The sequence below is a fragment of the Anser brachyrhynchus genome, assembly GCF_964034855.1.
Source record: "Anser brachyrhynchus genome assembly, chromosome: 1".
In the NCBI taxonomy this organism is placed as follows: domain Eukaryota; kingdom Metazoa; phylum Chordata; class Aves; order Anseriformes; family Anatidae; genus Anser; species Anser brachyrhynchus.
Genome location: NC_137694.1, coordinates 1959942 through 1987641, shown reverse-complemented (window position 1 = coordinate 1987641; position 27700 = coordinate 1959942). Strand labels below are relative to the sequence as shown.

Sequence of the window (27700 nt, the reverse complement as noted above, 5' to 3'; positions counted from 1 at the left end):
ATTCTTGACTACCTGTGAGCCTAGTGTGACCATCTAAGTGTCATCATCATTGTTGGTCATTATCATTAATGATGCAAATTTGCTGTAATGACAGCATTTTATTGCCCTTTATTCCCCCATACTTCCCCATCTCTCACTCCCAGGATGAGTATTGAACTGACGGATTATGTGACCATCGAAGAAATACTGGTGGCAATTCAGGAGCTCTCGTTCAAAAGAAGCAACCTAAAAACAGGAGCTGCCCTGGCGTTTGCAGCTCATGCCATGTCTCGCCCAGCCACGTTGCGAGAGGATGCAGCAAAGGTAAGCGACCTTCTGTGACAACTTCCCTGGTGTAATCCTTGTCAGGGATCAGACCTCTGACTTCTCCACCCACGGACATGAATGAGCCAGCTGGGTTGTAGTCACCCCATCTGCTTTTTGACTTGGAGTTGGGGTACCTCATTTAGGAGCCCATTTGGCTTCAGGTCTGTGATAGAAAGAGACAGGCACATGCAGATTTTCAAGGGCTGGCTCACCTTATGGAGATACTCAGAGTGCTCTGGTCCCAGATGCCTCCAGCTAAGTACCCAAATTCAGAGCACTTACTGCTCAAGCTAACTGAGCAGGCTCAGGACGTGATTTAGACAAGGAAACAAGTCGTGGCAGCATCGGTTCCTCCTACGTGCTGTTGGTAACAGTATGCATGCACCTGCTCCACTTAGGGACAGCTCAAGTACACAACCGGAATCTTATTTAAAAAGTAGGCATGTGGCAGTGTCCCTACCTTTTGGGCATAAGTTTTGGGCCATCAGTTCCATCAGATCATTTTTTAACAGTGGTTTAGTTCATACTTTCTAAGTGGTTTTCAATTCTGAGGATGCTAAAGAGAAGGCACCGCATTCTGTCTTACTTTGCAGACCGCACAAGGCTGTTTGCTCTGCTCTGCCAGTAGACAGCCTTGAAATCAAGAATGGGGCATCCTTGCATCCCATGCATTGAGTCTGAAACTGTCACGGCCAGCTTTTGCCTCCTGGGGCCTTCCCACATTTACAGCTCAGTGCCGCACCTTTTCTTTTGCCCTAAGATCATACATTGCATTTAGGGGGATGCACTTCATCCAAGGTTTGGGCTGTTGGTTTGAAAATCCTGCAGCTTCCTCTTCAAGCCCCTCATGTTGTGCTCATTCATTCTCTGGCTCTGACTCCAACTCTTGTAGGTAGTTGTTTTGATCACGGATGGGAAATCCAGCGACTCAGTTGAAGACAAAGCCCACGTCCTGCAGGATCGGGGAGTGACAGTATTTGCTGTAGGTACGTATGGACACAAAAAGCTATGTGGAGCATTGTACCAACTACTGTGTGTGAACCACCACACGGTCTACACACCAGGGAAGGTTCCAGATGCACAAAGCACCCGCCTCTAAACACTGCACCCATCTCTAGGCTCAGCCACCAGCAACTACTGCACGTAGGAGAAAAACACATCTGTGCTGTGCTTGGATATTTGTTGTTGTTGTCAATCGCTGATTTATGCAGCGGAAATCTGCAGTTTTGCATCTGTCAAAACTACTTGTGAATTCAGGAAGAGTTCAATAAACAGTTCCATAAAAGTCAAAATGTTTTGATGTGACATTTTCAAAAACGAAATGGTTTTACTTTTGAAGGTTTCTCTTAATAGGGTTTAGAGGCTGACTTCAAGTGTCCATCAGAACAATTTCACGGGAAAGGAAAAATTTCAGCCCCCTCTGCCCCCAAGTTAAATACAGCCATTTATTACAAGCCAAACCCTTCCTTTCAGCAAGTATTTTGGGGAGAAAAAGGAGGTGGTGGTGGTGTTCCATTAGAGAGAGCAAGCAGGCAAATTTGGACCAATGCAAGCTGAAAATTATGAGTGATTTCTTTTTTCCTTTTCTGATTCAACCACTGGAAGATGCAGCAATTTTCACACAGCCTCCGTCCCTTTGACTAATCATCCATCAGAAGGGCAGAAACATCTCTGTATCCAACGGGAAGGATGAGGCCAGATCCTACCCCCTCCCTTTCACTATCCACCCTAAGCATCCCATCAGTGGCAAGTCCCCTGGGGCAATCTCCAACATGCCTCGGGAGGAAAACTTGGCTTCTTTTCCCTAATGGAAGAGGCTTCAACTGCTCCACCACTGCCCATACAGACTGAGTCTCCATTCCTTGTTTCAGCCTTCACTGTGGGCAGCGTGACCATAAAGCCAGCATAAAGCACAAAGGGCAGCACGTTGCTCCCTCTTGCTCTTGCAAGACCTTTGCCAATGCCTCACCTACCCCACTGATGTCTCTGGTGTTCTCCTTTCCTCTTCTTTTCTTTGCCTAGGAATTAAGGATGCTGACAAGCAGGAACTGAACAAAATAGCTTCTGAGCCCACAGCAGAGCACGTGGTTTACGTTGACGATTTTCACCTGCTCCACAACGTGGCCCCCAAGCTCTCTCGAAGGCTCTGCTTCACTGCCTCAGAGCCACCACGGCCCATCAAGCAGACTGTGCAAGGTATTTTGGGGTTCTCCCCTTATCCCATTTTCCACCTGCTCAAACCAGCCACTTCCCAGTCCCTGGATGTGCCAGCCACGCCACGGAGGTGGACCTCGCACGTCCCTTCTGGTCCCATCACAAGGGAGTTTTATGGGTTGGATGACCCTAGAGGAGCAGCCAGCTCCGTGGAGCACCTGTCGCTTAGGGGCAGTGGTCCTGTGTTTTTCACTTGTATCTGCATTGCCGTGGTTTGGCTGGTGATACGGGGTCCCGATGCTCTCGCTGCCCATTGGGGCAATGGGGCAGCAGTTCTGCCCCTCGGGGTTTTCGTGATGGGCCTCCCGTGGTGAATTCTGGCAGCACAGCTCCATGTCAGAAGGAATTTCGTCCTCAAAACAGATGCAAAAAGCAGCCAGAAAGATGTCCAAAGAGATCTGGATCTCACCAAAGAGATACAGAGGTGCAGCAAACATAGAGGTGGTGGCAATGAATTCCTGCCCCCTTCCTGGCACACAAACTTAAGTTTAAATCTTAGGGCAGAGCTTGGAAGAACTTTATCCAAGTCCTTAGAACATCTTTTTTTGTTTGTTTTCTCTGTGGTTCTGTATCTCTTCAGGGCTTCCTGTGATGCTTCATGGAGAGTTTGAGCTTTCTGGCAGAACCATCTATGCTGGCAGGAAGGAGAAGGGCAGAAAGGAGCTGATACACTATGCTTTAAGCAGGTGTTCACAGGGCAAGCGTAGCCAGGAACAGTTTTGTTTTCCCTTCCTGTGCTGTCAAGCAATTTGTCAAAAGAAAACCTGCTTGCATGGTTCTGGACTGGAAACAGAGGCTTTTTCTGCGTTGAATATAGTGACTCCATCGACAAAAGGCCTGTACATCGTGGTCCAAACCAAAGACCTTTCTTTTCTCTTTTCACAGCTGAGAAGATCGTTGGCCCCCGGGATCTGCACGTCAGTGAGCACAGCCACAGCTCACTGCGGCTCACGTGGATGCCGGCTACAGGGAGGGTGACGGGGTACCGGGTCCACTTGCATCCCTTGTTGCCTTCAGGGCAGCCAGTTTTGGAGGACCAGCGGCAGGTAGAGATGCTTTCCCGTCTTGCGGAGCCCCAGCTGTGGGTCTCAGTGTTCGAGATGAATCCTATTCTGGGGCTGTTGATGGCACAGCCTGGTTTGGAGATGGCACCGTGTCCCTCAGCCACCCCGGTCACAGCCCAGTTCATTGCCATAAACTGCCGGAGCTGCTTGTTTGAAGGGAAGCTCTGTAGGTAGACCATCAGGTCTGCTGGTGTGTCATTTGGAAAGGAAGAGTGGAAGGACAATATGGCACAAACTGTCACAAGCTCCTTTAGGATCAATAAGAACAGGTTAATAGGAACTGCTCCTTTCTTTCCTTACCTCTGTGATACCACCTCTCAAATAAGTCCAGCCAGCTTCCATAATAGCAGCTCCTATTCTTCTTGCCACCAAGTTTGTTTGCCTTGGTAAATTTTCTGCATGTTTTGGTTTGGGATTTGCCATGTCCTTGTGAGAGGGAGGATGCCACGTGTGCCAGCTCACTCCGGGTCAGCTGGGTCACTGCACAGAGTGTGAAATCAGGATTGAAGGATGGAAGATGTATGCCTAAGAGCTCTGATTTCCAATAAGAGAACAAACCTATGAAAGCATAAAGTATTAAGGTTAAGATTATTAGTTGTATTAATTTTTAAGGTTGCATTTAATGAGAATGATCATTTTTTGACTGCTTCAGAATCTCATAAGAACATAGTAAGAACCCAAAAGTTAGGTCTACTTCTCTTGCCCTCAGGCTGCGTTGAAATCTCCCTATATGAGCTTTTCCAACCTAAGTGATTCTGTGGAAATGATTCTAAAAGAAACCCTCTTTGTCAAAAATAGTTGCTTTTCCTCCATTGTCTTTGAAGTGAGTACTGGGAAACACCTTCACCATTGTGCATGCTCTTGTTTTCACGGAGTTTCTTCTGAGCTATCCCATGAAACCCACCCTTGGCACTGTCCCGTGTCAGTGCCATGTCCCATGTGAACCCGGACATCATTTGAGGATTGCAATGTACATAAAATCCATTAGTACATTTTAAGAGACTCCTGCCGATGGAAGAACCTTGCACTAGAGGAGAAGCCTTGTATTCCTAACCTGCTGTGAACATGGGTGTTTCGACCATCACAGAGGTGTAACGATGTCCTTTGTCTCCCTGTGTGACAGATCACAGTGGATGGTGACAAACGCACCGTGCTGGTACCTGATCTGAAACCCAACACCAAGTACGTCTTCACGGTGAGAGCTGTCTATACAGATGCCCTTGGGGAATCGGCAGCTGTCAAGGGGAAGACTAGTGAGTATCTCTTCTGCAGTCACCCCCACACGTCACTTGTCCATGTGGGCACAGGAAGAGAACCACCCAAAAACCATATGCACAAGGAGTGAGGGATGGAGGCGCAGGAGGAATATCTCAAGTAAAACAGCATATGTGGTTCTTGGTATGATGTGCAGCATTCTTGAGCAGGTGCATAGTAACCCACGCAGCACCTGAAAGCACAGGGTGTAGCTCATATCATCTGATTTAATAACCAGTGGGATTTAAAAAATTCAGGTTGGGATTTAGTTAATGTACCTCCCACGTACCTGGGATGAAGGAAGCCTTTGGAGACCGTGGGTTTAGAAACACAAACACTGGGATTCTGGAAAGATTTATATTCTAAACACCTTGTTTTGGAAGTGGGACTGTCCAAAAGGTTTGGGTTGGCACTATGTACGTGTACACACTTAGAGTTTCACTTCACACAAGGAGAACACCAAGGTGGTATGATCATGGCTTCTAGGACATGCCTCAAGAAGTGATCTCTGGTCCCATGAAATGATCTGGACTTCCTCCAGATTGTGATCTGCCATGCCGAATTCCTTTGCTTTCACATTGCTGGCTATAATGACAAGGTTCTTGGAAACAAAGTTCACTCTTGAAGTGCAAGGCACTGGGTCAGATGTGATAGATGGAGCAGGTTTTGGCCCAGAAATCTCTGCACTACTTTCAGGGGCTTTAAGGGGTAAGGGGGCACAGTAATTCCACTTTTCTCCCTGTTTTGCATGAAGCACCAAGTCTGCTTTGCCCATGGCATTTTGAAAATAATTATTCCTTTTTCCTTTCCTTTTGTTTCTTCTCCCCAACCCCACAATGTCTAAATTGCTTGTTTTCTTGAGGGAAGATCTCCGACAGGATGAATATATAAAGAGCCTCAATGAGGTTGATTCATATGTACTTGCCGCAAAGAAGATGGAATGGTTTTATGGGTAGAAATAAAGTCATTTGATCTCTCCTCTTATTATCCCCAACATGAAGGCAGAGGTAGAAGCTATAAATCTGTCTGCCATGGCTGGCTGGATCAAAATGGGCTCCTCTTTGTAAGAGCCACATCCATGGGCTCAAGTAATGTTCGATTCCTATGTTCTTGCTCAACCTGCCTGAAACCACTGCAGTTTTATCTGCTCACGAGGCAATGCCCTTGTGATAGATGGATGGTTAGATATTTCACAGCTTGCAACACCGTTCAAAGAGGAAGCCCCCAGGCACGCTGACATGGGGGTTTTCTGCTCATTTTTCAAGTGGACAAGGGTGCGATAGAGGGGGAAGTTTACTTCTGAGGATATAGCTGCCGCAATAGGGAGAGATGGCGCTGCTTACTGTTGTGTCTCTTTGTCTCTGAAGACAAAAATATTTCCAAGGGTCTTGGATGTGGGGCTTTATTAAAGCACTGTCCTATCCATTTCTGCACTATTTTTGTACCCCAAAGCACCTGTGCCTCCAGTCACTAATTTCCGGGTGATAGAAGAAGGACTTTTTAGCTTGAAGGTTGCTTGGACACCTCCCCTGGGCAAGCTGGAAGGCTACAAGATCTACATCCCCAGAGGTGAGTTCAGTTTTCTCGGCGTTTGCTTTAAGAGGAGCAGCAAAAGTGCCATTTTATCCAAGGAATACTGCACCACAGTGCTCCTGGCATTACTCTGGAAGGAGGCCAGGTTAGCTTCTTCCAGACATTGTGGTTCCCCTGGGATGGAAGAAGAGAGTCCTTTGAAGGACCTTCTTTTGCAGGAGAAGGTGGGGATGATGCTGTGGATGCCTTATAACCATTTGCACCATCATATCCAGATCTACCCTGGATGTTTTTCATACTCAAGTATCCCTCTTCTCCTTGTTTTGCAGCCAACAGACCGGGAATGACCTACGAGCAAGTTCTGCGGGGCGATGTTTCCTCCCACGTGCTGGATAACCTGCAGGAGGACAGAGAGTACAGCGTCAGCATCTACGCCGTGTACCCCCAGGGGCCAAGCCAGCCCGTGGCTGCTGTGGGGAGAACATGTAAGAGGTTTGACTCCTTGGCTGTCCCCTTCTTGCCCTGGGCTTTTCTTTCAAACCCTTTGCCGTTGATAAGCACCTCATGGTTGGTGGGAATGGCATCTATACATGCATCAAAAGAGCAGTGCTCAACGCGTCCTTCCTAACTCCATTTTTGAGCCATGCTCTTTCCCTATCATGTGCATTGATCCTTGAACACCACCACGCTGCTGGGGTGGAAAGGTGGAAGATCTGCCACTCACCCCTCTGTTTTGCACCCACACTGCAGAAAAGAAGCAAGGTTGGTGCCTTAGAGGTACTGGTTTTGGAAAGCAGTGGCCACAGATTTGGGTATTTGTGCCAGTGCTTTTACAAGAAGCCTTCGACCTTTCAGGCAAAGCAGGAGCCCTTAGAAATCCCTTTCCTGTTGACAGGCAGGTTGCAGGGGCAGTGATAGAAGGAGGGCAGCCAGCAAAATCCTCCGCTGCTCAGTAGGTGCTTTGAAAGATTTCTTCCCTGTCCTTCCAGTGAAGCTCCTGCCCGTGAAAAGTATCTTGCTGCAGAACGAGACCACTGACACGCTGCAGGCGAGGTGGAGCCCTGTCCGGGGAGCAACAGGCTACAGGCTCACCTGGACATCAGCAGGTAAAAAGAGGGGAGCCGGCTGCAGGCGTTGGTGGTCAGGGAGCTGGGGAGGCCCGAGCTGGGAAGTCCCCAGGCACTGGATGCACTATCCACTTCATGCCAGCCGTGCAACAAGAGTCTGGAGAGACCCAGGTTCTTTGGGTCTGTTGCATCAAGACCTGCCTTTGGCCTCCAGCATCCCATATCCCCCTGAGAATGCATCCTCATTCTCAGATTTTAGTGTTTGAAAACAGATCCGCACTAGCAGCTGGAGCCTCTCCCCTGCCCTGAACCCAGACATATTTTCATTGCTGATGTGGGGGAGTAGAAGTTAAAAAATCAGGCCCGATGGCGTATTTTGGTCTTGGGAGATGGATGTCTCTGTGGTTCAAAGAGGAGATGGGTGTCGAGACACCTGGGCTCCGTCACAGGCTTTGAAAAAATAGCACTCTCTCCTCTGGCTCAGCTCCCATGCTAATGAAATAAGGAGATATCTCCCATGGGGGGTTAGCTGGAGAACAGCTCTGAAGGTCATGAGAAGGGAAAAATCTTTATGGGGAGGATATAACACTGCTTTTATTGCTTTGTAGTGAATGGTTCTCTGGAAAAAAATAAAAATAAAAATAAAAATCAAGGCACACCCCAAAACTCAGCTGTTTGGCCAGTCTTTGCTTGATGTCCCAAATAGAAATGGAGCATGTGCCTAGCCTGCCACATCTTGAGGGGACAATGAGCGATGTCCTCAGCTGAAGGAGCAACAACACATCACCTCTGCTCTGGGGTTGTGGTAGCTGAGCAGCTCTTTTACTGAACGCTGGTTCACCCCAAATCCAGAGGTGACAAAAATCCCAAGGGACAGTCCTCCCTCACAACTGCGGGGTCCTTCTCCCATGCTCCATCCCATCCCACCCCATCCCATCCCACCCCATCCCGCCCCATCCCACCCCATCCCATCCCATCTCATCCCATCCCATCCCATCCCATCCCATCCCATCCCATCCCATCCCATCCCATCCCATCCCATCCCATCCCATCCCATCCCATCCCACCCCATCCCATCCCATCCCATCCCATCCCATCCCATCCCATCCCATCCCGCCCCATCCCATCCCATCCCGCCCCATCCCATCCCATCCCATCCCATCCCATCCCATCCCATCCCATCCCATCCCATCCCATCCCATCCCATCCCATACCACCCCATCCCATCCCATCCCATCCCAGCAGCCTGTGTTATGGGTGCAGGGGCACTGGGATTGGACACCTGTTCTCCGTCCCCATGCAGCCATCCCAGGTGCTGGAGGATGTGGATTTTTCTTCTCTGACAGAGAATAGATAAAAATAAATGAACGCCTGATACGGAGAGAAGGTCCGTGGAGGGGGGGGTCGGAGAGGGGGATGGGGCGCAGGGTGCTGGTGGAAGCAGAAGATGGGGACATGGCACCCTCCAGTGACCAAACTGTAAATGGCAGCCCCCCCCCCAAATCCCAACCTGCTGCTGCCTGCACCTCTCTGCCCCTCTGAAAAGGGGGGTCTGACCCCCAAGGATTAGGTTTTAACTCTTCTCTGTCCGTGATTCCCTCTGGAGTGATGCTGAGAGGTTCTGCTGAGCGGTTTCTAGTCCATGATACAAAAATAGGATTAATATAGAGAAAATGTTGTTTGTGGCATCAGTTGTCTCCCGTGTCCAGGAGGGAAGGCAGAATGGCTCCAGCAGCATGTCACCCAGAGCTGGGCAGTGTGTGGACCCTCTTAAGGGACTGCTCACAGCCCCATGTACATCAATTTCTGTGTTTTTACCTCAGTTATTTTCTTTGGCCTGCAAAGTCCTAAGCCACTTTGATCAGTTGGTGATCACTGAGGTCTGTCCAAATGCTTGTGGGTTATTTCTATCTGTATATGCATTACCTCCTCAACCAAGATGTGTGCTAAGCACCATCCCTACTGTCCTCGGCTTGAGGACTTCATGGGCACAGGTGCAGGCCAGGAGGACAAAATGCCATTTAATCTCAGGCAACCGAGATAGTCCTTGAGTGTCTGTGTAATTGCCCACCACCCTCCCAGGTGGGGGGTCCTCCTTGGCCTGACCTGAGGGACCTCACCTATCATTTCCCTTTGCAGAGGGAAGCATCCAGGACGTGAACCTCAGCAATGCCTACACCTACTACATGATCCAGGGGCTGCAGCCTGGCACAGAATACAATGTCACCATCAACCCCATCTTCGGAGATGTCGAGGGGCCGGTGGTGAGCGCAAAAGCAACCACAGGTGGGTGCCCTGCAGCAGGGTGTGAGCAAGGGAACCAGCCCTAAAGGACATGGATGGGGTGAGGATGTGCTGGCAGCACAGAGTTGGTGTCATTTGTGGTCACCACCCTGCTCGTTTGGTGCAGAGAGCTGTCTGGGGGTCACTTAGAAGCTGTGGGGACCTTGATGCAACTGGGCAACTCTGCTCTCTTGCAGTGGCTTCAAGCACTGTGCAGATGCTGAAAGTGAGTGAAATATCCATCAGTGGTGCTCTGGTCTCCTGGGACTCGGTTGCTGGGGCCACTGGGTACCGAGTGGCATGGGGTCCTACACCAGGTAAGACCCCGCTCTCCTCCAGCCTGTATCAACCACACCAGCTCCTGACTAGAACTGTGAGAAACTAAAAACAAAATAAAAATACCTGCCCCCAACCACCCTCTTCCACCTCCTCCCCCGAAGAGGCACAGGGGAACGGGGAATGGGGGCTGTGGTCAGTCCCTGACACTTTGTCCCCGACACTCCTTCACGGTCCCTCTCTGCCCCTGCTCCAGGTGGGGTCCCTCCCATACTGATCCTGTGGGGGCTTCAAGAACTGCTCCCACACGGCTCCGTCGCACGGGGTCCATCCCCCAGGAGCAAACTGCTCCAGCACGGGTCCCCCACAGGCGGCAGCTCCCCCCAGCCCCCCTGCTCCTGCGTGGGCTCCTCTCCATGGCTGCAGCTCCGGCCCGGGGCCTGCTCCTGCGGGGGCTCTCCATGGGCCGCAGCCTCCTCCAGGCCACATCCACCTGCTCCACCGGGGGCTCCTCCACGGGCTGCAGCGTGGAGATCTGCTCCGTGTGGCACCCATGGGTGCAGGGGGACAGCCTGCTCCACCAGGGGCCTCTCCACAGGCCGCAGGGGAACTGCTGCTGCGTGCCTGGAGCACCTCCTGCCCTCCTGCTGCACTCACCCTGGGGGCTGCAGGGCTGGGTCTCACTCCTCTCTCCCAGCTGCTGTAATGCAGCAGGGTTTTCCCCTTCATTTTTCCCTTCTCTTTCCTCCCAAAGGCCTAACCAATGTCACTCAACTCGGCTCTGGCCAGCGCCGGGTTGGTTGGAGCTGGCTCTGATCTGCCATGGGACAGCTTTTGGACTCTGCTCACAGAGACCACCCCTGCAGCCCCCCCTGCTACCAAAACTTTGCCACATAAACACAATATGTCTGGTTTGATTCTTTTGGTTCCTCTTGGCTAGTTTGGTTCGTTCCTAGTCATTCAAATCCAAATTCAAATACACAGCCACACAGAAACTCTCTCGTGCCCCAGCACACTCAGATGTCCTCCAACAGAACTTCAGCTGAGACAGAGATGGACTGCTGGGGAAAACATGGCATTCTCCAGGCTCTTTAGTTTTATCCTATTCTATTTTATTTTCCCTCTCTTGCAAAGAATTCTTTGGCAAAGACCGTCCTCGGCAGCTGTCCCTCAACAAGTCGATCACAGCCTATAGGCTCCGCAACTTGGCCCATGACACCGAGTACGTGATTTCCCTCTATGTGCTCTTTGGCTCAGTGGAAGGACCAGGGATCACGACCTCAGCCAGGACATGTGAGTATGGGCAGAGCACTCAGATAACCACTACAGTACGCAGCCCTTGTGTGTCTGGTTCAACTTGGTGTGTCCCTGCAAAGCTTTACACCATGCCTCCGGCACCTCACTGTTATCGCCTTTCCTTCATGTCAGGGGCACCATGGTGGTGGTCCTTTTCCCTGCTGACCTTATGGGTGAGAGCAGGAATCCCAAAGGCTCTGGGTTTTCTGCTTGTGAGTCTTCAAATGCAAACTGGAGTCAGCATGCTCTGCAGTAGATATGTTCATGTGCCTTGGGCTTGGACAAAGCTTCAAATATGAACCACCAAATCCGCGTTCACTGAACTTTCAGGCATCCCAAAATCCATACCATTGGCCAAAGTATTCTACGCTGTCAAACAGTTCAGCTGGAAGAGAAAAGACCTTGATAAACTCTGCTACAGGGAGATGCAGGGAGAGGAACATTCCAACATGGTCTTTGATGCCTGGTGGACCGCGTTAGGACGCCTGTTACAGGCAGCTGTCTCCTGCCTCAAAGAATGGGGACTCCGAAAGGATGTGCTGTGAGACCTGGTTGCTTGGACAAGAGGCAGCAGATGCAAATTCTTCACCTAAAATAGGGAAAGATGGTGATCCAGTTGGTAGCCAGAGATTGTCCCTCCATGGTGAACCATTGTATGTCCACCTCTGTTGCTGCAGCTTGAGCAGGGCGATGTGGCAATGCTGAACATGGTGTGCACCATCTAATCCTGTCTTCATCTTGCAGCTCCTCTTGGCTACGTCTCCAATTTCAAGGTGACATCCTGCACCAACACAAGCCTGTCATTGGTATGGAGTGCCACAGCAGCTGCCACCAAATTCAAACTCACCTGGAGCCCTGTGGGAGCAGGCAAAGGTGAGCAGAGACAGGGTGCACATACATGTTCTTGGCACAGACCCATGTCAGTGGCCATGGTGATGGAAGGGCCCTTTCCAAACTTCTTATCTACTGCCCAGGGTAGGAAAAAGATCTCACTACTAAGAAACATGGTCTTGAGCCTCTACCCGTTAGTGATATATTTTTCTTTCCATATTCATGCTCTTCTATTTATGAAACCAATCCCCAAAGCTCTGAAACCACAGTACAGCAAGGAATGGCTATTTCCTTTGGAGGAGATGCCACCAGCCTCATTAGTGAGCTACGAGCTCTGAAGTATCCCTTCTTTCACAGAAAACCAGGTTGCCAAGACTCAGTACCTGGGCAGTAGGGTGCTGGCTCACCGAATCGACCACTTGCTGCCTGACACCCAGTATAAAGTCAGCATCCGGGCTGTCTTCAGCAAGACCGAGGGGCCAGAGGTGACTCTGACTCACCGCACAGGTATGTCCTGGTGGAACAGACATCCTTGTGTTGGGACATCAGGGCTGGATTCATGGTCCTGGCCCTGCACTCTCTTGGGGTGTTACTTCTGACATCTGTCCTGCTTTTGGCTGGGATAGAGTTAATTTTCTTCCTAGTAGCTGGTACAGTGCTGTGTTTGGGATTTAGGGTGAGAATAATGCTGATAACACACTGATGGTTTAGGTGTTGCAGAGCAGTGCTTACGCTAAGCCAAGGACTTTCAGCTTCTCATACCGCCCTGCCAGCAAGGAGGCTGAGGGTGCACAAGAAGCTGGGAGGGGACAGACCCAGGACAGCTGACCCCAACTGGCCAAAGCGATATCCCATATCATATGGCATCACACTGAACAATTAATATGGGGTGGCTGGCTGGGGTGCTGAACAATTAATATGGGGTGGCTGGCTGGGGTGGGGGGTGACTGTTGCTCAGGGACAGGCTGGGAATCATTTGGTGAGTGGTGAGCAATTGTGTTGTGCATCGCTTGCTTTGTTTATTCTTTTTCTTCCTTTCCTTTCCTTTCCTTTCCTTTCCTTTCCTTTCCTTTCCTTTCCTTTCCTTTCCTTTCCTTTCCTTTCCTTTCCTTTCCTTTCCTTTCCTTTCCTTTCCTTTCCTTTCCTTTCCTTTCCTTTCCTTTCCTTTCCTTTCCTTTCCTTTCCTTTCCTTTCCTTTCCTTTCCTTTCCTTTCCTTTCCTTTCCTTTCCTTTCCTTTCCTTTCCTTCCCTTCCCTTCCCTTCCCTTCCCTTCCCTTCCCTTCCCTTCCCTTCCCTTCCCTTCCCTTCCCTTCCCTTCCCTTCCCTTCCCTTCCCTTCCCTTCCCTTCCCTTCCCTTCCCTTCCCTTCCCTTCCCTTCCCTTCCCTTCCCTTCCCTTCCCTTCCCTTCCCTTCCCTTCCCTTCCCTTCCCTTCCCTTCCCTTCCCTTCCCTTCCCTTCCCTTCCCTTCCCTTCCCTTCCCTTCCCTTCCCTTCCCTTCCTTCCCTTCCCTTCCCTTCCCTTCCCTTCCCTTCCCTTCCCTTCCCTTCCCTTCCCTTCCCTTCCCTTCCCTTCCCTTCCCTTCCCTTCCCTTCCCTTCCCTTCCCTTCCCTTCCCTTCCCTTTCCTCTTTCTCTTTTTTATTCAGCTGTCCCTATCTCAACCCAGAAGTTCTTGCACTTTTCAATTTTCTCTCCACCCCACTGCGGGGCAGGGGGGAACTGAGCAAACATCTGTGTGGCGTTCAGCTGTCTGCCAGGTTAAACCCCAGCAACATCTCATCCTGGTTCATCTCTGCAGCATCTCTCGCAGACTCCAACCCCATCCAGGCCGTCCAGGATCTGAAGATTACTGACACTGGTGTAAATAGTTTGAAGCTGTCTTGGAAGAGGCTTCCAGGGGTAACTCACTATAAGATATCCTGGGTGCCACTCAATGGTAAGCGTCCTCCTCTCTTAGATGCAATATGAGGACAGAGCACAAAGATCCTCAGAAAACAGGAGCTCAGCTCAGCTCAGTTTTTTCCCACAGATGATCAGGGTAGATGGGGACTATAATATCTGGGGACAGGTTGAAGCCCTGAAACTTGGCCAGGTTTTAGTTTGCAAAGTAGATGTTGGTCGGATTTAGGCATAGCTGGATTTGGGGAGTCAGGGAAGCGGTTCCCTTCTAGCAGCATATGTGAAGCTGTTGTGACCAGATCCCTCAGCTGCCCACACCTTGGTTCTTCTGTATGTAAAATGAGCTTATAACATCCTCCCTGGCCAGGACCTATAAGATCTGTGTGCAGAAACTGCTGTAACAATAACTGTCAATAGCAATCACCCTGCCATTTCTATGTAGCATTGTGGTTTTTTTGGTGTGGCTGCAATTTTTGTTAGGTGGCTTGGAAACCTCACAGTTGGTTGAAGCAGAGACCATCTCGTTCACGATCCCCAGACTGAAGGAGGGCACCACCTACACCGTCTGCGTGTCTGCGGTAATCGGGGGCCAGGAGGGAAGCCCCACGATCCTCACAGCCAAAACCCGTGAGTACAAAGACCACCGAGGGGGGACAAGGGCAGTGCCACAGCAATGCCAGGGGCTGTGACAGCAGGTGGGGATGGACAGGGAGCAATGCTGGCTGTCAGACACCCACCAGCCAGTGTGCCAGAAAATGTATATTGGTCCTTTCATCTCATTACTGAGAAATGTTGGGGCTTTGCTTGTCTTCACCCACCAAAAATCATCGAGAGGTGCCCTTTTTGTGACCCATTGTATTCGAATTACCTGTTGAATTACAATATCTATACCATTTCCAGAAGATAAAGGCAAACCTCTCATGACACTGTGGCATCATGCAATTTGATTGATGCTGCAGAATAGGCAGATTTGGAGAAGGTCGGGGGTGTGGAGATAGCACTGGGGTTTCAAGGAGCACCAGCATCTGGCACAAGTGAGCAGGCACAAATTTCCATTTCCCATCCCAACAGCTTGAATTTAAAAAATGGTTTGGAGAAACACCCATCAGGCTAGGCTGAAGATTTTTCGATGGTTATTTGCTAAAATGCCACCAATTCCCACTAGCTAAGGATCGGATCTGCCTTAGCTTTCTGGAAAACCCTTGAAGTGCTGCAGGGACTCCTTTGTCTCATCAGAAAAGTGATAGCTAAAAGGTAAAAAGGCTCTGAAAACTGGTCACAGGCTAAGGAATATTTCTAATAAGGGGTATTTAAGGGATATTTACCCTAGGGCAGATATTCACCAGCAGCTGGAGCTGTGGACAAGTGGAGCAGATATTCTCCGTGCTCATCGTTTCTATCTGGACTTTTTGCATTTCATTTCAGTGGGGCCTGGATCAGAATCTCCCAAAGGATGCATCTGTTTCCTTTCAGCTCAGTCAAGCTCTTGGTGGGAGCTTCTACCTTCCCTAAGCTTGCTTTCTTTCTCTTTTCCAACAGTGGATTTACCCAAAGTGACCGAGTTCATGGTGCAGGAAGCTGCAGAGACCAGTGTTTTGCTGACTTGGGCGGCTGTTCCTGGCGCATCCACATACCTATTAACGTGGCGCTTGTCCTCAGGTACCCATTTTTTGGTGGGGAAAAAAGATGGTTTGTAATTTAGACCCCTCCATTGTGAGCTGCCCCATCACCCAAGAGGATCTGAGGATGGACCATGGAGAAGTCTGGCTTACCTTCTGGAGTGTTGAATTCAATACTTGGTCTTAGAGCCAGCTGACGCAGCAGAAGATGCAAGGGGCGGGTAATAAAGGGGAAATTTCTTTCCAACACCAGCCTTAAGTTGCTGTTGATTCCTTCTAGTATAATGACTATTATTTCCAAGTGCTGCCCAGTTTGACCAGGGTGCAGGTATTCCATGCATCATATCCATTAATCTCAATTTCATTTGGGTGAAAAATAGAGGGAAAAAAGAAAACTGTCTCACTGAGGAGGTTCACAAGATGATCGATGTGACCATTGCAAAATCCTCAGAGGAAGACAAAGGAGAAGTGAAAATTGCTTAGGAAAAAAGAAAAAAAAGAAAAAAAAAAGCCTGATTGGCATTATCAATTTCTCTTCCTCTAGAGGCCCTGCTTGTCCATCAGGAATAGTTGCAGTGAATCAAAAAAAGTCTGTTTTTGTCATCCATAACGCCTTAATTCTTATCTGTTTAAAAGCTTTATTATCTAGTAAAGAACTTTTAAAACTTTCATAATCATTGCTCACAGATTTAGTGTATGGTTTGTTTTCTTTTTCAGTTGATTTGGCCTTACTGAGTTTTACTGCTTTAAGGTACCAGGTATACCATTTTTTTCTGGAGCGGGCTTAACCTCTTTGGATATAGCAAGTTTCCTGTCATTGTTGCTTCAGCCACTAACTTTTTTGCTAGGGATCAGTTCAACTTCACAAGTCAATAAGGAAAACATCTGATGCAATTCCCCTGTGCTCCCTGCAGTGCTTTCTGAGTTACCAGGTCATCAGCTTTAATTTTTCTAATTCCAAGGACGTTTTGGTATTGGCAGCTTAAGACTTGCAGCATATGTCACTCAGGATGAAGTCTCCTGTGATAACATCATTTTTTTGCTCTACATATTATAGGTAAGTGATTAGGGAACTGAACATTCAGCTCTCTAGGGTGACTTAAGTGATCTAATGCAACTGTTCCTCTCCTGTGCCATGCTGTTAAAATATCGATCTGTAAGTATTCAAAAATCATTGGTTTCAGAGTTGTCAGGGGCTCAGAAACGGATAATACCACATCTGACAGTCCCACTGTGCCCTCACTCAATCGATCCTTCTGAAATAGGTTTATAACTATTGATTTAACATTACAATCAGATGAATCTTGCCACCAAGTTTCAATAGTACCAACAAGATCAAATTTATGCTCATAAGTGAGTAATTCCAATTTCTCTTGTTTAATTATCCAAGCTGCCAGCATTAGGGTATAAAGGCAATTAAGAATTTTGTCTTTTTTTTTTCTCTTGCTGCCTTGATTAATTTTCTTCTCAGCAACTTGCTTTTTTGCTAAATGAATTCTCATTCATTACCCATTTCCCTTTCTGCCTTTTTAAGCTCGCTCAATGCCCTCCTCCCTACCTGCCTACCCTCACCAGCCTGCCCTGTAAAAGACTGGGTCCTCTTCTACTCAGCTGGAGGTCATCCCAGCTGTAGATCTCCCTCTCATGTTACATAAAACCAACCCCATACATTATACATTTCAACAGGGCTCCATCCAGAGCCAGTCTTCATCCCCCGTGTGACAGAAGGGACCTTGGAGAAGTTCACCTAAATCTTGCCCTCCTCTCTCTTCTTCCTACCTTCTCTTGACTGTTCTTAGACCACCAAAGCCATGGTTTTTTGCATCCACTCAATCAACATCCAGAAGTTCATTTAATCGTCCAGTTGCTCCTTGACCCTCACATCTCTTCTCCCTTGCAAAGCATCAGTTTCACTCTTCTTCGAAAACTGTCTCCAGCAAAGACCATCTGCCTCCTCCAGTGGTTGCAGACCTCTTCCTGCATGTGCTCGGCAGCCTTGGGCTGTGCATCCCATCCTGGGTATGATCCAGGTCTCTCCTGCCTCCATCCACCAACAAAGTCTTCTGCTTCTTCTAGACCATGAGCGCGGTAACCATACACTTTGATTGTGGGAAAGCCCCATCGTGTGAAACAGAGGGTTTTAGTGCTACACAATGGCACAGAGGAAAAGGAAAAGTAGCTAAACTTACCTCTTTGGGGGTATTAGGCAGGGGTGAAGAGTGGGCTGCCTTAGGTCTGTGTTTCAGCAGAGCTCTCAGCTTATGTTTCTCTTCAGGCAAATCTCTTCAGGCAGCATAGCAACACACCTATGATAATTATTATCTTGACTTGCCTACCCAAATGGAGAGGCGTAGAAGATTTTCAGTCAAACTGCAATAGGGAATAATATATATATATATATATATTTAAAGGAAGAAAACCTCCCTTCCAAAATTTATTCTGGGGTAATGAAAAACATTTAATACAGTTGAAACAAGTTATTTACAACAATTCAATTTATTTCCCTAGAAACTAACGTTCTTTTCTTTTAAGAGAAAATGCTATTTCAGAATGAAAAGGTACAAGTTTCACTTTGAACAATGTCAAAACTCATCTTTCAGTATTTCCAAAATAAGACACTTTTAAAATGTCAAAACATTGTTATGACATTTTCACAGATTTTTCCTATCACTTTAAAGCAAAACTATCTATTGTATGCAGTCAGTTTTCTCAAGTTATGTTTATTTCTATTTTTCAGCAAGCTTTCTATTCATTAACAAAAAGAATCCTGTTTTTATACGTGCCAGCCTTTGCAAACCATAATTAATATTCCTTCATTGGACAGTCACAGAGCTCAGCACCTGGACCAAATGCCCTCTCTAAACATTTGCACAAACATCAGGCTTTATTCCATCCCTCTCAACTTCAGAGAGATGCAAACAACTTTATTTCAGCTGGTTTAGGGCCTGACCATTGCAGTTTGCAAATCCATTTTACCAAGCCCAGGACTCATCTGCTTCTCAAGCTCCTGTTTGCTGAAGGTGGTGTCAGTGGCAGATGGGATGCTCCTGACATGGGATTCTTTTGAGCTTCTTTGCCTCCCAGTTAATGCATGTTTCTTCCTTTTTTCCAGCTTCTGATCTTTCCCTGGAACTGTTATCAGCAGCTTCAAGATCATACCGAGTGACAGGGCTGAGCTCCAAGGAGACGTATTTGTTTTCCATAAGGCCAGTCTTTGGAAATACAGAGGGACCAGAGACAACACTCACTGCACAAACAGGTATGAAGGCAGGAAGGTTACGTAGTAGTTTTCCCTAGGTAGCTGCTATTGAGGCTAATTTCTTGTCTTCTCTACCCTTGTGGTGCTTTGCGTCATTACTAAGAGGGGGTTAACAAACATCTTTTCCTCTTTTGCCTCTTGCTGCAGGACCTCACACAGATTCAGCTGCAATGGTCTCTCCCGTGACTTCTGCAAACTTGGCTGCAAGGAGATCCCCAATCACAGCTCCTAGCAATGTGAGCACCACTCCTCTCCCACTAGCCACGGCCACAACATTAGCACCAACCCCAGACACCCTGCCAGTCACCACCATAGTGTCTGCACCGCTGACAACTCTCCCTGGGCCAAGTGAGTGCGCATCTATGTGTGATTTGATGATGATGATGAAGGGGGTCTAACCACCAGGAGTCATGGTCTTCTCTGGTGTCAGGAGTCAAAATTAATCTTTGTTCACTGAGAAGTGAGAGTGGCCAGCACTGGGGAAATGGAAGACACAAAGCATGTATCACGCAGTTAAGCACTCACCTCTATCCTGGGGGGTGAAGGTGCTGCCTGCTCACTCATTGACACTTGGCGTCACAGAAGATACCCATGCTTGGATTTGTTTTATTGTTCTGAGCACAAAGAAACATGCTGCTTCAGGACCACACGGCTTACAGAGGTTCTCTCTTCCCTCTGCAGTCTGTGGCAAGTTCAAAGCAGACGTTGGGTTCCTGGTGGATGAGTCCTCAAGTATTGGACAGAGCAATTTCAACAAAGTGAAGGATTTCCTCTTCCGGATCATTTCCTATTTCCCTAAGATTGGGCCTGAAGGGACACAGGCAAGAATCTGTTCTGTTTCCTGAACATGTTTTCCTTCCAAGTGTTTACCTGTTGCTCACCTCTGCAATGACAGCAGTCTGCTCACTCACGTTGAGGTTCAGAGAGGATAAGCACTTTGCCTAAAGGTGATTTAGTTCAGGAGGGATGCATGCTGCCATGGGAGATGCTGCACCAGGAGATGCTCCCACCCAGCTGTGAGCTGCCAGAAGTGTATTTCCCTTTGGTTCTGTGCTCTACCTACCAGCCTGGGCAGAAATTTCTGATGCCCTAGAGAGCAGAAAATAGCACTTTGCCCATGCTTAAGCATCTGAATTTTGTCCTATGTATCGTCTGCCAACCTGACAGATGTTTTTGTGCCTGTTTTTAGTCTCTAAGAAACACAGCTTCGTTCCACTTCTATTGCAATTCAAATATTTGTATTATCAAGGAGATTTATTGAGTGATGGCACCTTTGCTTTGTGCCCGAGCCCTCCACATTTCTTATCTCCCTTGCCTCCCTTTTCTTTGCCAGGTTGCTGTTGCACAGTACAGCGAGGAGCCCAGGGCAGCCTTCCACTTCCACCAGCACCAGGACCGCAACAGCGCCCTGAAAGCCGTCAAGGAGCTGCACTACAGTGGAGGCAACACAAAAACAGGTGTGCAAGTGCAAGCCCGCATGTGGGGTAGACCCAAGACAGAGGCAAGGGGACAGCGAACGTTTTGAACCCATTTACCTGGTTAGGAAGTCCAAAGTTCTGTAAAATCTGAGAACACAGGGCTGAATTTGGTTTTATTCCGAGGGATGGCCTGGTGTCCTTTATCCATGTCCTAGTTTTGCTACTGGGTTTCTCTTCATTTTTTTTATAACCTTGCCTATACTTGAGGGAGGTTTTTATACCTGGCTTGGAGACCAAACCCATAAACATTAGATAAGGATAGTTGATGCTGAAGTATCCTTATTACCCACTCTATGCACATTTTAATCAGTAAATGCCAATGGTTATTGCCTTGTTACCCTAACAACAAAACAATATACCTGGTCCTATTTTTATGGAGTGTCATCACATAAATGTCCTTTGTTTCTCACTGTTGTACAAATAACACAGCTCTTCATCAGCTCAGCATCTCAGAAATGCAGACACTTGTCTTACAGGGTTAAAAACTCAAACAGCACTTTCCACCTACTCATTCCCAGAAGGATGGTGGGGTATTCCTGCTTCCCCAAAGGTACATCAGCAGTAATATGAAACTGAAGATAGTTAGTTTTAACTTTATCTTTTTTAAGTGGCCCACCTAAATATCTTCCAGGCAGTCAACATAAAGCGAAGCATTGAGGAACTTGTATATGTTAAACGAAGGCTTGTATATCCCATCCTGGCTTAGTGGTATTGGTTAGCAACACAGAGAAATGGGGCTGGTCAGAATACAAGAATTCAGACAGGACTGGCTAGAGAAAGTCGGCGTGAGACAGGTCAGATTGCAAATTCTTATGTAACCTTGCCTCTAGTCCTTCTTTTTTGTGGAGTTTGTGTCAATGAAGGCATTTTACTGCTCACAGGAGACTTCTGTGCTATGTTGGGGTTTCTTAACCGTTTCAGCTTGGGGAGAGTTCATCAGAAAACTTTTCTGATCTTTCTAAAGGAATTTGGAACTGGGGATTTTGTGATTTTTTTTCCTAAAATATAGGGAAAATGCTTCAAATCTCCTAAATGTATTTTTTCTCTTTCCGAAACTGAAACTGCTGAAAACAACCTGAACCATTTCAGCCAATCTGATTTACTGCTGTATTCCCTCAAAAAGCATTGGCCCCTGCTAGGATCTCCAATCTATTTATGGGACCACACTGCATACCTTTTCTCCTCCATGCATGGAAGAGACCCCACAGGTCCCCCCTACAGACCTAACACTTCTGTAGGTTTACATATTGCCTCTCTCTGTTTGTCCAGGTCGTGGTATAACCTACATGCTAAAGGAGTTATTTCAGTCCTCCAGAGGGATGAGACCAGATTTCCCTCACATGCTGGTTCTTGTGACTGATGGGCGATCCCAGGACGATGTGCTGCCACCAGCCAGAGTAGCCCATGCTTTGGGTAAGAATTGCCCTGTTGTGTTTCCCTAGGGCCTTGGTTCTCCTTCATGTACAGACTGAGGCTGAATTTCCAGAGGGTTGAAGGTTACACCACTCGTGCATTTTGAGTGCATCACTGGCTTTCTTCACTTCTTCATCCTTTCTTCTTCCTGTTCTTAGCATGAGTGTCTTGGTTTAGCTATAACTCACACACACTGCTGTCAGTGAGTTCTCTCAAGGCAAGTGGAGTGAGGGATTTGGACACTGATCTTTGACATTTCTGCTTCCACTGAGGGAGTGATGTGTTCCAGGAATCCGCATCATTGCTGTGGGTGTCTCGGGAGCCGACCCTGCTGAGCTCAACAGCATCTTGCTGCAGCAGAACCTCCAGAACGTTTTCTACGTCAACACATTTGATGACTTCCCCCAGATCCTCCGAGAGCTGATAGAAGTCATTTGCTCTGACCCTCAGCCTTCAGGGGCCCAATTACCTAATGGGAAGGTGAGCTGCTTCACAGGCCTTTGAATAAAAGAGACTCCTTACCATGGGTCGTGCACGAGGCCAATCTCTTTCCCCAAGTAAAGTTTGAAAGGAAGGACAGAGCAGATTTAGGACAACGGGTCCAAACCTGACTTCACTTACTGTCCAGCCCTAGAGATGAATAACAAAAATTTTCAGATCAAGGCAACTGCAGAAGCCAGAACAGAGCTTCAAAAGTTTTGTTGCGTAAGGCCACTGCAGGAGCAGAGCATTTGAATGTATTAAAAATATATTGCCCTCTTCTAACTCTGGTCCTTGGAAAGGATACGAGTTTGTCTGTAGTTATCTCCAACAGTGATATGGTTACTTCAATGAAAAGGTTGGTGATGTAAAAGCACAGTAACCTCTTGAGACATGCTGAGGGACAATTTTTGATGCCTGGCCCCAAAACCTGGAGGATCACTAATCTAACTCGAACTCCATGCTGTAGGTTGCCACACATGAAGCCAACAAGCACTTGCCGTTTGATGACACGGAGAGCAAGCTACACCTCCCTGCCCCATCATCAGCTCAACCACACCTCCAAAAAGGAGAGGAGGCTTGTGGTCCCTGGTGTCTGAAGGTAAGAATTCGTTCACTGATTCAGGGGAATATAGTTCAGAAAAACATCTTGATCACTGCTCTGGACAGGTGATCAGGTTCTCCATCCCATTCTCCAAATTTCAGTGCAAACTGAAGACCCTATAAATAATACATAGAATCATAGAATCGTCTAGGTTGGAAAAGACCTTCAAGATCACCAAGTCCAACCATCAACCTGACCTACTGAGTGTCACTACTAAACCGGGTCCCTTAGTGAGGAAATGGATCAGTCTCCTGGGTGGTCAGCCTTACTTCTGTTGCATAAGATAAGGGGTATGCTAGTCAGCGCTTCATGGTCAGTCTGGTTTGTGTTTGGTGGATAATGATTTTCTGATCATCTGTTCATTTTTTCTTTTCCTTTCAAGAGCTTCAGGGGCTCACCAACTCGTGGAGGCTACGACTCGTATGGGTTTGTTATGAAGGGAGAGAAAGGAGAGAGGGTGAGTCCATTTTCATGAATCATCCACTTGGTTAATTAATATACAACTAAATTATTAGTAACAATGAAGAGATCTAGCAAAGAATCATTCTCAGATCTTTTATGCTGACTTTTTGATATATCTTCATGCTGGCTTTGAAAATCAGGCAAAAAGGAAAAGATGCATATGTGTGTGTTGTGCTGGCAACGAAGGATTCTCTGAAGCAGTGCAGAAAGCTAGTGCTGCTTGAAGATGTTTGGGCTTGCAGATCTGGAGCCATAACTTGCATACTATCACTTTCCACGTGTTTAGGGCCTGCCTGGGAAGGATGGCATTCCTGGGCTGCCGGGTAGGCCGGGGCGGACAGGTCCTCCTGGTCCCCCAGGGCTCATGGTATGTATTTGTTTTAACAAACTCTGTAATAATGGCATTTAATGGGGAAATCAGCATGGCTCTCAAGTCTCTCTCTCTCCTGTTTTGCAGGGTCTTCCTGGCATCCAAGGTGATATTGTAAGTATATTGAATGCAGCAAATGTAATCAATGCAGTGGGACCCTAAAGCTTTGCTTCTTAAGCTTTTCAAAGGCCAGTTGTGCTGAGCAGGACAGGAGACCCCAGGTGGCATGTTCTACCCTTCTGTCACCAAACAGCTCCAGACCAAGACAAGGAAGAGTCTGTTGACTCTTTTTTTTCTTCTTTTTTTTTTTCCTTCTTTTTTTTTTCTTTTTCTGGGTTCTGCATCCCCTGCCAGGACTCTCACTTCTGGCTGTGTACTGGAGTCAGCCACTCAGATTTCCTTATATTCGGAGATCTGGCCAATAATGCAATACAACACAGGCATGTTTCTAGCTAAGTAATCCTCAGTGAACCAGACCTCTCCAGAAAAAAGGCCAATGACTGTGAACTCTGCCTTCAGTGGCATACCCGTCCTGCTGCATAATCACCAGCTGCATCGTTAGCTCACAGACTTCCCATACCAAAACTGTTCATGCAACTATTTATACCGTTGCTTGGAAAACACGTCTAGCCAGACCAGCCAAACCTCATGTGCGCTTGTTTTTGCTAGCCATGCTGCTAATTGCTGCATGCTGTCAATGTTATTGGTGATGGCACAGCTTTACTCATTAGAAGAGCCATCACAGGTGTTTTACCAGGACTCTACTAGTAGAAAACAGTGTTTGACCGCCAAAATCACCCTTGCCGCTGAAGGCTATATTAAGAAGAGGCAGATAACAATGTGCCCAGGTTGTTTGAGATGCCCTAGACTTTCCTAGGCGACCGTGTAGAGTTGATAAAATATGGGACTTGATGGACACTCCTGAAGTGAGAGCTTAGGGCCAGGCAGGTATAAGATAACATCATAAATGGCACAAGACACCAGTGCATGTGTACTTGCACTGAGCTTTTGATCTCTGTTGGCTGCAAAAGGATGTAAACAGGCAGCTCTAGTGGAGAAACAGCATTTCATTGTCATCATCTTGAACTTAACTCTAACTTTTGGGCTCAGTTCAGTTGCTTAAAGTGTTCTCTCATGTTGTTTGAGATGCCCTTTTATCCCACCAAACCTCCAGCTGATGCTCCAGAATTACACAGTGTACAAGTATAAAATGTGTAGAAAAACATTGGCCCCAGGAATGACACACACATGATTCTCATCATTGTTGGGACCAAAACCCACTTCTAGGAACATATTCACATGACTACTTAAAAACTGAATGAAGTTTTATAAGTCTTTGACTTGAACAGCCCACAATGATGGTCTTGTGGGTGCTTTGTTGCTTAACGCTGTGTGATTTATCTTTAATTCCAGGGAGCTCCTGGCTATCCAGGACCAGTGGGGCCAAAAGGAGACCGGGTGAGTTCCATTCCTGGGATTCACTGGAAAAAAAAAAGAACAACAACAAAAAACTATTGTCTTGCTCTGTTCTCTTATTTCTAAGCATTTGCACAGTGACCTGTGACTTCATATTCATAATATGTGAATATGACGTTCTGAACTACTCATAACTAGCCCTCCTACACCACTCGTTTTTTGCTTAGGGGTTTGTCCTTCAGCTTTGCTAGGAGTCATTTAAAATCTCTGTGGAGAAAACTGCTCAGTTATTATCACAGGTCCTTGGGACATTTCAGCTGGTTATTTGCAGAAGCAGGTAGCAGCTGGTTGGATCATTCTGCATTTTGGAGAGTTTCCCCTATGAAGAAGCCTGTTTGCACACTTTTAGGACACAGAAAGATAAGGCTTCAAGACCAGTTGTAGGCAGTTCCTAGGAGCGGTCCTCCTGTCCTTCCATCATCCCCAAATTCATGTTTCTCCTCCTTCCTTGCATGGACCCAAGCTGTCTGTATGGCTGCACAGTGCCCTGGATCAGAGAACGGATCCTGCTGAAAGCCAACCCCCTTTTTTTTCCCCAGGATTAATTTTCTGCAATGCCGGTGAGCAGAACTCATGGCATGGCCTTGTGGTTTCTAGTACCTCTAAAAGAGTTTCTGGAAGCAAGTGGTTTGGTTTTGCAGTGTAGGGAGGTGCAAGCCTTTCAGGGGTTGCTTTGTTTAAAATTTGCTTATTGCCTCTAAGTCACAAAACTGCCTGTTTTTGCCTGGACCTCCCAGCACAGATGAACACGTGTCCTCCTCCTCTTGCACACAGGGTGAACCGGGCTATGTCCTGGGAGGAGTGGAGGTGATTCCTGGCCGAAATGGGCAGCCTGGCCCCCCTGTGAGTATTGTCCTCCAGGTGTGCTGGACCCTTCGGCCTCTGTGACACTGACAGTGCAGCAAAGGGAGCTGCAAGAGAGCCCACGTCCCTCTCTTTTTTGTTGTTGCAGGGGCAGAAAGGACAGCCGGGGGTTCCTGGGGTAGCAGGACTGCCGGGTTTACCAGGCTTACCAGGACCACAGGGGCCACCAGGCATCTCCATCAAGGTGAGCAAGATTATTTGCAGCATGGCTCTGTGATGCTGTGCCACAGAGAGTGGGAACGTGGCATAGCCCAGAGTCCCTAGACACTCTGGTCACTCAAGGGCCCTAAGAACACACATTTCTTCTCTCTGTCATGGGACTCTCTCATCAAGTTATAAAAGGACACTCTCTCCAAAATGGCTTTGCCTGTCACCAGGACCCTGCTGTTCAACACAGCGGCAATCAATGATGGAGCCTGAAAAGGTTGCAGTCAACTTTCTCTGACATGTGACCAGATTCAATGGCCACTAAGACTTTTACATCTCCAGGTCCATACAAAGGTTGTTCAGTGGCTGGAGTGAAATAACTGAGATCACTTCTGCTGTGCACAGCTAAAACTGGACTGATGGTTGTTGCAAAATGTCTCCTTGCACTGGGAGGTTTCAAAAAGTCTCAGCAGAGATCAAGAGACCTCAATTCCCCTCCTGTCTACCCTAAGGGGGGTTTTGACATCAGATTTTGCAAGTTGAGGAGTCTGAAGCATGAAAGATAACAGACACCTCTACTAAACCTCTGCTTTCCCTTGGAGGCAGGGGGTTTTGGTCTCTGAGGCTGTCAGCCTGCAGGAGCTTTTGGCCAAGATCTAAATTTAGAGAGGAACCCCTCTCTAAATTACCACACTGCACTAATACTCCTTGTCATTTTTGTTTCAGGGTGAACCAGGGGATTCGGGTATCAGAGTAAGTACCTGGGACTGACTTTCACTTTACCAGGTGATGACAAGCCTTTATTATTATTATTGTCATCATTACTATCATTATTATAATTATTATTATTATTATTATTTATAAGCTGCCCAATAGGCTCTGTTTTCAGTACTTACCAGATGGCAATCAACACCCAAAAGGGTTGCTGGGACAGATGGTAAGAGTGTCCTGTGCTTCATGTAGGGCCCTCGTGGGAGGAACGGCCTCAAGGGGGACCGAGGAGACATGGGAGAGCCGGTGAGTTGTCCACCGATGGCCAGTCCTGCAGAAATTTCACTGGCCATGGTGGGAAGGGGCTGTTGGCCTGGGGACACCTGCTGTCACTTGGGGTGAGTGTAGAGGGTTAATGTCTACTGCCAGCTCTCATCAGCCGTCACTTTGAGATGCTTTGCTCTGCTGATGAGGGCTGTCAGATTAAGCATGGCCAGTTAAGCATTTCTCACTTTGTCAGCTTCGTCCTGCTGACCCATCACTCACAAATAGCCAAAAGGAAAATGTTAGAAAGTCAACAAAGTCACAAGATAACAGCCACTCATTTTGCTAAAAGCAAGGACATGCTCATCCTCATGGCACAGAGCAAAGCAGTGAGAATTGCGTCCATCACCGTGCTCGCCATGATGACAAACCCTTGGGTATAGTCAGTCATGTTGGCAGATGATAACAAATATTGCTTGATGAAGGTTGCTCCAAAGTGGCAGTGATTCCACCTTGAACCCCTCCTGATCCC

At 47.7% G+C, this 27700-nt stretch overlaps 1 protein-coding gene across 1 annotated transcript in view; it reads left to right on the top strand.

The window, feature by feature from the left end:
- The window catches only part of LOC308188614 (uncharacterized protein), a 113208-nt gene that overhangs the window by 21563 nt on the left and 63945 nt on the right, over positions 1-27700 (top strand). The window contains exons 4-34 of the mRNA XM_080577820.1: positions 144-303; positions 1199-1292; positions 2329-2502; positions 3406-3566; positions 4708-4837; positions 6291-6407; positions 6701-6856; positions 7361-7477; positions 9578-9724; positions 9919-10038; positions 11132-11290; positions 12038-12166; positions 12482-12631; positions 13921-14058; positions 14502-14648; positions 15561-15680; positions 18753-18899; positions 19047-19247; positions 19581-19720; positions 20233-20356; positions 21647-21790; positions 22080-22270; positions 22740-22871; positions 23257-23331; positions 23623-23703; positions 23794-23820; positions 25120-25164; positions 25957-26025; positions 26135-26230; positions 26920-26946; positions 27157-27210. Of these exons, the coding sequence (XP_080433946.1) occupies positions 144-303; positions 1199-1292; positions 2329-2502; positions 3406-3566; positions 4708-4837; positions 6291-6407; positions 6701-6856; positions 7361-7477; positions 9578-9724; positions 9919-10038; positions 11132-11290; positions 12038-12166; positions 12482-12631; positions 13921-14058; positions 14502-14648; positions 15561-15680; positions 18753-18899; positions 19047-19247; positions 19581-19720; positions 20233-20356; positions 21647-21790; positions 22080-22270; positions 22740-22871; positions 23257-23331; positions 23623-23703; positions 23794-23820; positions 25120-25164; positions 25957-26025; positions 26135-26230; positions 26920-26946; positions 27157-27210 (3772 nt within the window). The remainder of the gene's footprint in view (positions 1-143; positions 304-1198; positions 1293-2328; positions 2503-3405; positions 3567-4707; positions 4838-6290; positions 6408-6700; positions 6857-7360; positions 7478-9577; positions 9725-9918; positions 10039-11131; positions 11291-12037; positions 12167-12481; positions 12632-13920; positions 14059-14501; positions 14649-15560; positions 15681-18752; positions 18900-19046; positions 19248-19580; positions 19721-20232; positions 20357-21646; positions 21791-22079; positions 22271-22739; positions 22872-23256; positions 23332-23622; positions 23704-23793; positions 23821-25119; positions 25165-25956; positions 26026-26134; positions 26231-26919; positions 26947-27156; positions 27211-27700) is intronic.